Raw genomic sequence first — 12,417 nt, 5'->3', positions numbered from 1 at the left:
GCTACAGTGCTGTGGGAGAGACAAGTTAAACAGTATACATACTGACGTGTGGGATGTCTGATAGAACCTAAGTACAGTATAGATACTACCAGAACATAGGGTAATGAATGGTTCTTAGGTCTGACTGGCACATCACAAAGGCTTCCTCAAGCTTAGCTCTGAAGTTAAGGGACCCGGCCAAGATGGGGAGATGTAGAGTTCTAGCAGAGAAAGGAAAATTAAAAATGAAAACCTTGAGGAGCGCATTAGACAGCTGGCTGACGTGGCGTGTTTAGCAGCTGAGACCTACCGGACTCGCAGCCCAGTCAGGAGGAGATGCTGGGGCAGAAGGAGCCGCTACTGCACTGGTGTCCTGAAAACATACTTCAAAATCCTCTCCTGTGAGTGCGTAGAGGGATGAAGCCTCTATCAGGGGAACGTCACCAGCCTGTTGTCAGGAAGAGAACTCAGGCCGGGGATGAAAGAAAAGAAATGGCCAGTTCTTAAAGTCACAAACATCTTTTCTCAATCTGCTGTGGCTTGCAGCCTGCCAAGGGTTTGCTGGCTTTGCGAAGATTTTTCTGTAAACTAATGAGGCTCTTACTGTTAGTCATAGAAAGTAAGTAGGGTACCGAGAACCAAGTGGAGCTCAAATCCAGATAACTGCGAGGAGCTGTGTTAAACTATTCCAGACCTCTCATTTCACTGAGGCAGTCAGATAACTATTCCTGGTTGCTCGTGGCACAGATTGTCCTGTGCCCTCCTCTTATGCTATCCGCTATCCGCACAAAGCCACCACTGCCCAGACTCTTCCGCACGCACTCTCCCGTGAGTGGAAGACTGGTGATAGCGAAGGGTAATTTCCTGCTGATGGGAGAGCTGTGCCGAATATTATGAAGAATTCCTCCACTGAAATGTGTGCTCACCTAAAGAATTGCGTCATTTCCTCCTGCTTCCACCTCCTCCCCGACCCTCTGCCAGTCTACTGACCCTACAAACCACTGCCAAACTGTTTCTCAGTTCCCACACACATTCAAGGCTAGAGAAATGCCAATAGCCTTTCATTTTTCTAAATCTCTAACAATAAATAAGTATATGAGCTGGGGTGGGGGGGGGGGGTGTTTCTAGGATCATCCCAGTTTGGTTTCCGATGTCAAAATGGCCTATTGTCAAGTAACAGGGCAGTGCCGTAGCCATGCCTAAAGATTTAACTATCAGAATCTGTTGTTTAGATTAAGACAGGAGACATCTGATCACATACAGTATGGGGGAGGGAAAGTGAAAGCATCCCCTGTAGTGTTGTTATGGGTTGACTTATAAAATTAGCATGCTAGTTGAGGACCAAGGGACTAAAAAGGCTGGATGCAGCAACAGAAGCCTCAGAGACACGGAGGACAGGGGAGTTTTGTTTGTTTGGTTTGGGTTGGGTTTTTTTTTTGGGGGGGGGGGAGGGGTGTTTTGTTTTCATGGGTGTTTTTGAAAGTTAAAAAGAAAAAAGACAAGAGTATTTTGGAATTAAATACTTTTTGGGTCAAATGGCTCCTAAGACTGCATATAACCAACATATCTGAAGACGAGACTCCTAGCTTTCTTCAATAATTTCTGACACGAGTGACTTTTCACCTCATTGTTTTCCTGTACTCATGGTTTCTCACTTATTTCAGATGACGGAAAATCCCCCTTGAGCCCTCACAGGTAAGCTGGAATGCTCTGGGCAAGGACAAACGTTGTCAGTCAGTCTGTCCCTCTAGCTTGCTCTATCAGAGGGAACGCGCGATGCCGTGTCTTTCCTGTTCTGAGAAAAAGCATGTGGGTAATATATGTCGGCTAAAACTAACACACAAGCATTTTAGGCTCTGGACTGTCCCCTCCACTTTTCAGAGGGTCTTTGTCTCTGAGGGCTTGCTGTATGTGCACTTTTCCTTCACTTTTTGGCTAAAACCAACTACTCAATAGATACCCTTGCTATAGTATAAAAAAAAATGGAAATAAAGCAGCAAGTGATTTTTATAACAGGAACCAAGTGGGAAAGCTCGAGTGTTACAGTAGTAAGTGTTTGGAGGCCACCAGAGGTTTGTAAATATCCATGAGCAATGGCTCAGGGAGAGACAGTGGGTTGTCTCCTGGAAAACACTGTGTTTTCTGCATAGAAGCCAACAGCAGCAACAGCAGCAGTAGGTAGGGCTGGGAACGTGACATGGTGGTAGAGCACTTGCCCGTCATGAAGCCCTGGGTTCCAGTCCCAGTTCCGTGAAAAAGTGTGAGTGTCGAGTGCAAATCATACTACCCAGAGCTCTGAGTGAGACCTTGAAGGTTGCTTCCCCATTACTTTTTTTTTTTTAATTAATTACTTTTCTTATTCAGATAGACAGAATTCCAGGGTAGGTGACAATTCGCTATTCTAGAGATACTGTGAGCTGGGCTGTTTGGAGAACTAAGCATTTGTTTCATGGAAGCACCCTTGTGTTTCTGTTATTCAGCCACCTAGGAACGTATGGAGTCTTCACCAACGCTGCATTCGACCCAACCCCTTGAGGTGAGTTCCCTCGGAGGATATTATTGACGAAAATACAACAGTAGGGGGAAAGGCAAGACTATAAAGCTGGAACTTTCTTTATACCATAGGCATTAACTTTTAAGCGTGGACAGAAACTATATTGGCAGCAAGTATGTGTGACAGTGGAGGGACAATAGCGTTTACCCAGGGCCTCCCATGCCCTTGTAGCAGTGTAGAACTTGTTCCAGCATGGCTGAGATCTCATTATTGGCAGCCAAGTGGTGTCAGCAGTGTGGGCTTGCCTCAAAATCCCTTGTGCTACCTGAACAGAAATCGTGTGAGGCCGTCTTTTCAAATAGTGGAATGAGAAGTTCCCTTTTCCTGCTGGTAGACAGTCTAGAACCTGGAAAGCAACCATCTCGAAGATCAGAGGATAAGCAGGATGACAGATCTCTCCCTCTCCCTCTCCCTCTCCCTCCCTCCTTCCCCCCCTCTCTCCCTCCCTCCCTCCTTCCCCCCCCTCTCCCTCCCTCCCTCCCTCCCTCCCTCCCTCCCCTTCTTCTTTGTGTAGCCTTGGCTGTCCTGGAACTCACTCTGTAGACCAGGCTTACCTCTGCCTCTGCCTCTCCCTCCCGAGTGCTGGGGATAGGCTGCGCATAGTGACACATGCCTTTAATCCCAGCGACCGGGAGACAGAGGCAAGAGGATCACTGTGAGTTCAAGGCTAGCCTGGTCTTCAAAGAGAGTTCCAGGATAGCCAAGGATACACAGAGAAACCCTGTCTTGAAAAACAAACAAAGGTGTGCGCCACCACCGTCCAGCGTGGTGGAGATCTCTTCATCTTTTAAGGAAAGAAGAGTTTAATTAGTTTTGTTTCATTTTCAGAGACTTGGTCTCCTGTCGCCTCATTCAATCTCTCAGGATTCTGCACGCAGATATCAAGTTTCCTGTCAGACTTGACCTTAACTCCTCAGCATTTGCTGTGGTTCTCTGTAAATAATTGGGAAAGGACTATGTACATTCCCACCTCTCCACCCACTTCTTCCTGCTCTGCCCCTCATCTTCCTCCAATGCAGCCACAGAAACAGGAGCAAAAGTTTCTGCTGTAGTCCGTGGCTTCGACCTTGCTGTCACTGAAAACGGGACTTAGTCTAAGGCACTGGGGCATCTGAATCACCCGGCTACCCAGTTCTGGAGAAACAAAGATCTGCTTTCTCTTGGGATTGAAGAGTGCCACTCCCTGATGCTGGAGGGCAGACAAACTTCTGGCTTAAGGGAACGCCTGTGTAAGATCTCCTGGGTCTTCCATGTTTCATATCTGTGAGGTTGTTTATACCTCTGCTGCTGAGACTCTCACGGAAACTTTTAGATGGTACCAGAGGCCACTGAAGATTGAGAACAGAGCCAGGATGCCACATCTGTTTGCAGACCTCCCCTCCAAAGGCCAATGTTTGAATGTATAATTCAATTTCCCTACAAAGCCATGCTCTTCATGTTTTGTTCAATAAGGTCTGTGTGTTTCATGTTGTCTGTCACCAATGTGGTCACAGTCATAGTTGTTCAGATAACAATTGGACCTTCCAGTATGCCAGCAAATATATGTCATATGTGACCTGTCCACAGAGGAAAAAAATCAAAGGAGCAGAAAAGGTCTTCATTGCATTGCTGTTCTGCAGGAAGAAAACAGACATGTTTTATATGTAATTTAATTCACATATTTAATAAAAAAAGTCACTGAAAATTACAATGGCTTATCTGTAATTGATGCGAACATTAGGGGATCAAACAATTCAGTTGTCTTGGTGTAGTTTAATGAAATTCAGTGGTCACCCTGTAACCCAGGTACACACAAGCAGGTAGACAAGCAAAAGAGTGAAGGTAATTTAGAGACTTGCTGCTTTAATTTTTTTCCCTCAGCTACATGGTCAAACCACATCTAATTTGTGTATGTGAAAGGAAAGAGAAAGAGACAGAAAGACAGACAGACCAAAGACTGATAGACGGACACTAGGCTCGGTGTTATAGGAACACAGACCTCAACCTCTCAACCCTGTCTCCCATGTCAGAACTTGCATTTTGGAAAAGCATTCAGAGGATTCTGACAGCCACTGGGAGCCTCTGGTACTGTGGGGCTGGAGTGTACGGCATTGTCGTGCTCTTCAATAGATTGCAATCTAGCTGTGATTACAAGAGAATCTTGAAGAACTAAGGTCATCGAAAGGTGTGTATGATCTGTACAGATTAAGTTCATAAAACAGAAAAGTCAATTTGAACCCAGAATCAGAATCAAGGACAGACCGCATGACTTTAGAGAACGGGAAAGCGGAGAGGTAAGAAGATGGATATGGACATTCATTTTAATGTAGTTATGTGTGCATGTGCTGTTAATAATTGCTTTTTGGTACAGGGTCTCATTGCGGAACTTAGGCGGATCTCAAACCCTAAACTCAACTTCTGCTTCAGCCCCTTGTATGCTGGGATTACAGGCGTGTGCCATCAAGCCTGACTCTGGGACGGGCCTTCTAAATCGCCAGAATAATATCAGTAGAGGAATAGAAGCAAGGGTCGGAGTCCGGAGGCTGCTGAGGAGCCTGGGTGAAGCCAGATTATAATTTACCCATCCAGGAAGCTTATTAAAGCATGGGCAGAAACAGAGTTCTGGGGAACTCAGGACAAGTCATCCTGCTGATTCAGATATTATAATTCCCAGTTTCTCCACAAACAGAAAAATAAAATCTAAAACAGCATGCGAAGGATCCTTCAAAAACATGGCATCACGGAGAAAGAGAGCGTAATGTAGTTAAGATCGCAGTCCGTAGCTGCCTAGGCACTCGGAGGACCATTCCGTTTACAACAGTTCTCCTCCCAGTAATCAGATCAAGGAAAATTAGAATTGCCATCCTTCCTTTGCCGATGTTAAAAGTCCTCTGGAGACAGAAAGCAATTGGTCCAAGGCTAAACAGCTACTGAGCGAGCATCTCAAATGAGTTATTTAAGGCCTGTTCTCCCCTACGCTTGAGCTGGTGACAAGCCCTTACCTGGTGGTCTGCGCTTGGGTTTAGAAGGCGACTTAGAACGCTAGCCTGCTGGTGGACTTGGCCTCGAGCAGTCTTCTGGGCCTAGTAAAAGAGCAGTAACGTTTTCCTGGAATTAGACGATGGTAGTTTGGTCTTACTGAGGCTTGCAGAAACCATCTGGCAAACCTAAACTTTGATCACCCCCCCCCCCACCTCCCCTAAAGGTGGATGGGTGAGATTACTGTTCCCACCTATGGCAGAGCGGGGCCGCGGGGGTGGGGGAGGGTTGGGGGCGGGGTGGGGGTGGGGGGTGGGATGCTGTTTTGTGCTGGGGCGGGCAGAGATCCTTGGGTACAGTTCCTGTGCCACAACCGCCAGTAGGGTTGTCCTTTCTTTCCCTGTAGTACACACCCCCCAGTGTTCTTTCTAATAAATGCCTCTGGCCACAGGGGGGAGTGACCTCAACAAGCCCCTGCCTACATGAGGCACAGCAGGGAAGAGAGGTAGGGTGAGCCAGCCACCACAGGGGACAGGGACACCGCGTCCTGCAGCCTCCTAGTCCTCCAGGGAGCCAGGACACATAGCGCACCGCAGGGACCGAGCACTGTCGGCGGCGGCGGCGGACAGGACAAGGGCCATGCTCCTAGCCTGCCCGCGCCTTTTTCTCCTGCTGGTCCTGGGCACTAGCTGGGCGGGCTGGGGCAGCCACGGGGCAGAAGCCGCACGAGTAAGGCAGTTCTACGTGGCCGCCCAGGGAATCCTCTGGAGCTACCATCCTGAGCCCACAGACCAAAGGTAACTCGGGTGGAGTCCAGGTGGGCTTCTGGGGGGGAGAGAGAGAGAGAGAGAGAGAGAGAGAGAGAGAGAGAGAGAGAGAGAGAGAGAGAGAGAGAGAGAGAGAGAGAGAGAGAGTGTTCCAGCCTTTATTTATTTACCTTTTAGCAGCCTGTTTTTAAACAAATAAACAAAAAACTCAAAATCAAAAAGTTACATAATAATTATTCCTTGTAGACACAGGCTTAACTTCTAAAGAAAAAGATGCCGCTATGTACTTCATTCTAAGGAGATAATTTAATGACCCTTGCCTTCCTATAAATGACTTTCAAACACTGGTTCATGGAAAGAGGACACACTTGTATTTTCATTTTTTATTGACTTATTCCTGGCTACCTAAGGTGGCTTCATTTACCCCTCTCTCACTTTGGATTACTTCCTGGAATATGGTTTAGCCTGGATAGTTTGGTCTGCCCTGAATATTACCCGTGTTAGAGATCAGGTAAAGTGGACATTCAAATGTATGTGTAAGTAAGAGGAGGTTTAACTATTATTCAAATCTACCCTGGAGTGGCAAAGTATAGTTTGCTGATTTTGGAAGGTTAAATGCTAGCTTTCCTGGAGTTACCCAAACCATAGATTCTGCTCAGCATTAACAGCTGCTTGTGTTTTTATTTTAGATAGTAGCCCTAGCCTTCCAGTTGACTCATTTTTTCTTTTACTTGACATCAAAGTTTAAGCGATTGTGAAAGATGTGTTCCTCTTTTACAATTGCAAAACCAAAGCAAGCAGCCAGAAAATAATGTAATATTTTGAAAGCAATGTGTAACATTTTAGTATAAATGCATAACAAGCCTTTGATTTTGTTGTTGTAACTGGGTTATTTGGGAAGGCATTAATTCTATCTTGGCGTTATGCTAATAAGAAGTATCACATTAAAATGATTTTAAGGATTGCATTTTCAAAGTGATGATCTAAGTCATGCCCATAGTCTTAGGAAACTGTCATTGGGGTGTGTGATGCCCCCCAACACACACACAAAGAAAATAACATTATTTCCAGCACCAATTTTTCTGCTTAGGGTTAGAATGCAAAGTTAGTGACTATGCCTGGGACACCGCACAGGTAGGTATAATTCAGAGGACTCAAGGCTGGGAACAAACATATTCAGATCAAATGTACAGCTTGAAGACTCTAGCTAACAGTGGTGTATGATATGGGCAGGTCTTCCCCTGCTAAGGAAAGACAAATGGTAGGGAAGACTACTACAGGATGCTCTTCCTTCAGGGTCCCCGTCTCTCCTGTGAAATATGGTACCATAGTTATCAAGATGCTTGACTCTAAAAATAGAGAATGGAGCCAAAGCCTCTTGGGTCTGGATAAAGCCAAGGAGATGGTTTAACCCTCTTGGATCTTGGCTATGATGTGCATCATCTGCATCTTTTTGGGAAGCTACTTAATCTTCTCAGCGCAGGTTTTTTGGTTTATTTCCAGTAGGAACCCCAGAGTTTTGCCTTATTGCTGTCCCAGTTCTCTCAACTAGAAACAAGCTCCAACAAGTGGATACCAACTTACCATATTTTCCAGTAGTTTAAAATTGTATAATGAAAGTGAAAAAAAAATTCTAAATTACATCTGATTGTCTAAAATAGTTCAAAATTGTATAAAAAGATTCTAAGTTACGTCCAATTATTGGAAAACAATTTACATATATTCCTCTCATTGACTTGTATTTTTAACTTAGATCTGAAGTTTTGAGTCTGCACAATAAGCTTAACTATTTTTAATAGAAAAAAAAAGATTTAGAAAAGCAGAATTAGAGCAATGTTAAGCTTACTTCATAAGCATGCACGTTGAGACAGACTATCTTTGAAAAGACCAACGATTATTCCATTGACTTCACTTGTTATCCAAATATATGAACCCTTTGGAAATACAATAAAAATACTGTCATACTACTCAAATACAAAATCTGAGCATGTGGACGCCTTCTTTTATGGAAAGGAAACAGGTATCACATACAGCTTTCAAGTTAGTTTCTATATTTTATTTCTAGTTTGAATTCTAAACCTTCCTTCAAGAAAATTGTCTACAGAGAGTATGAGCCATATTTCAAGAAAGAGAAACCACGCTCTAGCACCTCAGGTAAGCCTGAAATATATTTAAAAAAATTTTTTTTTGTATTGGGGTTTGAACCTACAATCTAATGTGTGCTAGGAAGAAAAACAAAACAAAACAAAAACAAAAACAAATCTCTACCACTGATCTATACCCCTGGGCTATATGTAAAGGTCTCCAGGTTTTGAATTTGATTTATAACTCAGGGATTGTTTGAATTGTGATTTTTTTTTCTTTCTGTCTCAGCTTCCTAAGTAGCTGGAATGATAAGCTTGTGCCACCAGGCACAGCTTGTGTTTCTTTTAATTTTAAATATAATTTTTGTGGATAATATTATATATACATATACATATATATGTGTATATATATATGTATATATATAGTTTTGTTTTTTGTTTTTTGAGACAGGGTTGCTCTTTGTAGTCTTGGCTGTCCTAGACTCACTTTGTAGACCAGGTTGGCCTCGAACTCACAGTGATCCACCTGCCTCTGCTTCCCGAGTGCTGGGATATTATATTCTTTAATATACCTAAAATATTCACATTATGAACTGACCAGATGGCTCAGTAGCTAAAGGTACCTGCTGCCAAGCTGAGGACCTGAGTTCTGTGCACAGGCCCCACGTGGTAGAAGGGGAGAACTGAGTCTCTCAGGGTGACCTCTGATTTCCACATAGGTACCATAGCACGGGGACAAGCCACACACACCAAAATAAACAATTGTAAAATCACTTAAATATTCACTTAGTTATCTTCCGTTAAGATGTGTGATGTTTTTACCAAACACTAGCTATATTATATGTATGCCCAGACCCAGTGAGAATATGAGGCTTCTTGTTCAGTTTATTGAGAATTTCAGAGACAGTAAAACTTAAAGCTGGCGTTCTTCTGAGCATGGGTCCCTGTGGAATTGCACAGGTCACATGCCTACACAGCCACAGCCAGCCATGTCTTTAACCTTGGTCAAGAAAGCCAAACAAAAAGTTTCAGTGTTTGAATTTGTATTTATTCATCTAACAAAGCACAGCCGAGAGCACCTCCTGTGGACTTGACATTGAGTTAGTCACTGTGAATACAAGTGTAGACAAAGTGAACTCAGACTTTCCTGGGGCTTGCTGTCTCATATGTGTGCGCTAACTGAGTGAATTTGTTACGGCTTCTATCCAGCTTCCTACACCCACTCAAAGGAGCTACGTATGGTTAGCTTTTCCGATTTCTACAACATTTGAAGAAAATGTCTCTTCTATTTTTCTTCAGTGTTTGATTAATCAAAGACTAATTTATCGGGGGGGGCCCTCTGGGACTTTAATTATAGAAACATATTTTACAGGAATCACAGAGGCTATCCAGGGAGAACATTTTCCAGTTGGTCCCCTCATCAGTTCACCCACCTTCCCCCACCCTGGTGATGAGCTGCTGTCTTTCCTAGGCTCACCTTCTACCTCCTCGGCCCGACCTGCACCCCACCCCCAGCTCTGCCCTGCCTCCTCTGCCCCACCCCGACACCACCCCCAGCTCTGCCCTGCCTCCTCTGCCCCACCCCCACACCACCCCAGCTCCGCCCTGTCTCTTCTGCCCCACCCCCACCCCACTCCAGCTCCGCCCTGTCTCTTCTGCCCCACCCCCACCCCACCCCCAGCTCCGCCCTGTCTCTTCTGCCCCACCCCCACCCCACCCCCAGCTCCGCCCTGCCGCCTCTGCCCCACCCCCACCCCACCCCAGCTCCGCCCTGCCGCCTCTGCCCCACCCCCACCCCACCCCAGCTCCGTCCTGTCTCTTCTGCCCCACCCCCACCCCACCCCCAGCTCCGCCCTGCCGCCTCTGGTCTCTTTTACTCTTCAATGCTTCTGAGTCTTTCCTTCAGTTAAAAAAAAAAAATCAACAACAGAGCAATTTTCAGGTAAATCCTATCTAGAAAAAGGAGACTATCTCACCGTGCCCCTCCCTACCCTTTCTTTTCTCCCCATTCCTTCCTCCCCAGCTCCCTGCATAAGAAGGCCATGCCATTCTCTCCATCTCTTCCCTAAGCTCTGTCACTGTCAAGCGCTGCCTCCAGGGTGGCAGTACCCCTCATTTCTTTCTCGTTCTTTGGCCATCTCTAGGCTGCTTGACACTCTCCCCTTTAAACTCTTTGTCTTGGTTTCCTCATGACTTTTCCCCCTGTTTTTCCTCTGAGTTCCTTTACCCATTTCTTCTCAATTTCTCCACCCTTGTTCTTCTCCAAGACTGCAAACTCAGCCACAACTGTGGCTTTTACAGCTACTCCCCGGAAGCCATATCCCTTGGGACACTGCATGGGTCCCTCCCCTCACTAACGTCAGTACAGCTTCTCTCTTCCGGATACTCCCAGCACCATGAGCCAACCTACTAGAGAAGCTCTTCAGATAAGGGCAGGCAGAGAAGAGGAAGCCCCATGAGAAAGGGAATCCTCCATTTTGCACTGAGCCGGGAGAGCTATCTGGCATGGTGGACCACAACCTTAATAGCAGGGTCTTCCACCAAATGCCCACACATGATAAGTGCATAACAAGAGTTAGCTACGTTGTTGTTATTGCTGCTATTGATGGCATGAATTATGCCTCCATTAGAGGCATATACAGCATAATATTGTAGATACATCAATGCAGCACTGTTTTCGCTCATTTTATATTTTTGTGCATTATAATTTATATATTTGTTTGCCTTTAAATAAATACAGTTAAATATTCTTTTCTCTTAATAATCAAAACCTAAGGGCACCACATTCAAGGCTCTGGGGACATAAAAGTAAGTTCTGACTCCCAACCATCAGCCCTCTGTTAGAGATGGCTGATATTAGAACATTATAGCACAGTGACAAGGAAGAGCAATGCTGAAAGTTCTCCAGCTTAGTTTTGAGGAAAGAGAAAAAGGGCGGATTGGAAAGCCAAGCAATGGGTGTGGTAGGGGGAGATTAGAAGAAAAAGGACGGAGGACATGAGGGTTTAGATCGATGGTTCTCAGCCTGTGGGTCTCAACCCTGTGAGTGGTGAATGACCCTTCACAAGGGCCACCTAAGACCATGGGAAAACACAAATGCATTACAATTCATAACAGTAGCACAATTACAGTTATGAAGTAGCCAGGAAGTAATCTTATGGTTAGCAGTGAGCACAAGATGAGGAACTGTATTAAAGAGTTGCAGCGTTAGGGGGTTGAGAACCACTGGACTAGACAGACTTGGCCAGGTCAGGGAGTTTTGTCTTGAGGGGAGCAGAGAGACACTAAGATAATTTAAGTGGGAGAGACACAGACCCAGATTTGCACTTTAGGTACTGGTTCCAGTATTGGTCTATAATTGTGAACAAAGTACAATGCCACACGTGTACAAAAATGCCATAGTAAGGGCTGGGCAGTGGTGGCCCAGGCCTTTAACCCCAGCACTCAGGATGCAGAGGCCAGTTGATCTCTGGGGTCAAGGCCAGTCTGGTCTACAGAATGAGTTCCAGGACAGCCAAGGCTACACAGAGAAACCCTGTTTCATAAAACCAACCACCAAAAAAAAAAAAAAAAAAAAAAAAATGCCATAATGAATGCCATCACTCCCTATGCTAACTAAAAATTAATTAGAAAAGAAAAGATTGTTCTGTTAAAATCTGGAAAATGGATTATAGAATAGCAAGACCACAGCCTGAGAAAATAGTAATGGGGCTTTAGTGCCAATCCAGGAAACAAGACAGCAGGGAAGCTGAGGTGGAGAAAATTAAATAGATTCCAAAGATACTTAGGAGCTAAAATCAACTAAACAGGTGGTTAATTGGATGAAAACAAGAGAAGGGGATTATGTCTGACTTCAAGGGTTCTGGACTGAATGGTAGAATAAATAATGTAATGCGCCACTCAATAAGAAAGGAAATGTAAGAAAAGAAAGACCTTTGCTTGGGAAGAAAATGAGGCCAGACTTGGAGTCTGAGGCGTCTGAAGAATATCTACCTAGTGCCATCAAAGGAGCAGGTGGGTGTAGGAGTTCTGCTTTTAGGTGGGAGAACTGAGCTAGCTAGATACAAATATTCAG

General features: G+C 44.9%; 2 protein-coding genes across 4 annotated transcripts in view; both read left to right on the top strand.

Annotated features, from left to right (window-relative positions):
* Window positions 1-4,237, top strand: part of SELP (selectin P) — a 36,264-nt gene extending 32,027 nt beyond the window's left edge. For both annotated transcript variants that reach the window (XM_084785970.1, XM_084785969.1), the window contains exons 13-15: window positions 1,644-1,674; window positions 2,460-2,515; window positions 3,362-4,237. In XM_084785970.1, coding sequence (XP_084642096.1) covers window positions 1,644-1,674; window positions 2,460-2,514 — 86 coding nt within the window. In that variant the 3' untranslated portion in view covers window position 2,515; window positions 3,362-4,237. The remainder of the gene's footprint in view (window positions 1-1,643; window positions 1,675-2,459; window positions 2,516-3,361) is intronic.
* A 1,720-nt stretch (window positions 4,238-5,957) lies between these two features.
* The window catches only part of F5 (coagulation factor V), a 69,387-nt gene continuing 62,927 nt past the window's right edge, over window positions 5,958-12,417 (top strand). For both annotated transcript variants that reach the window (XM_084773989.1, XM_084773988.1), the window contains exons 1-2: window positions 5,958-6,288; window positions 8,324-8,412. In XM_084773989.1, the coding sequence (XP_084630115.1) occupies window positions 6,131-6,288; window positions 8,324-8,412 (247 nt within the window). In that variant the 5' untranslated portion in view covers window positions 5,958-6,130. The remainder of the gene's footprint in view (window positions 6,289-8,323; window positions 8,413-12,417) is intronic.

The sequence above is a fragment of the Acomys minous genome (genome assembly GCF_964271855.1).
Source record: "Acomys minous genome assembly, chromosome: 1".
Taxonomy (NCBI): domain Eukaryota; kingdom Metazoa; phylum Chordata; class Mammalia; order Rodentia; family Muridae; genus Acomys; species Acomys minous.
Note: the sequence above shows the minus strand (reverse complement) of the source record. Positions and strands in the feature narration are given on the sequence as shown.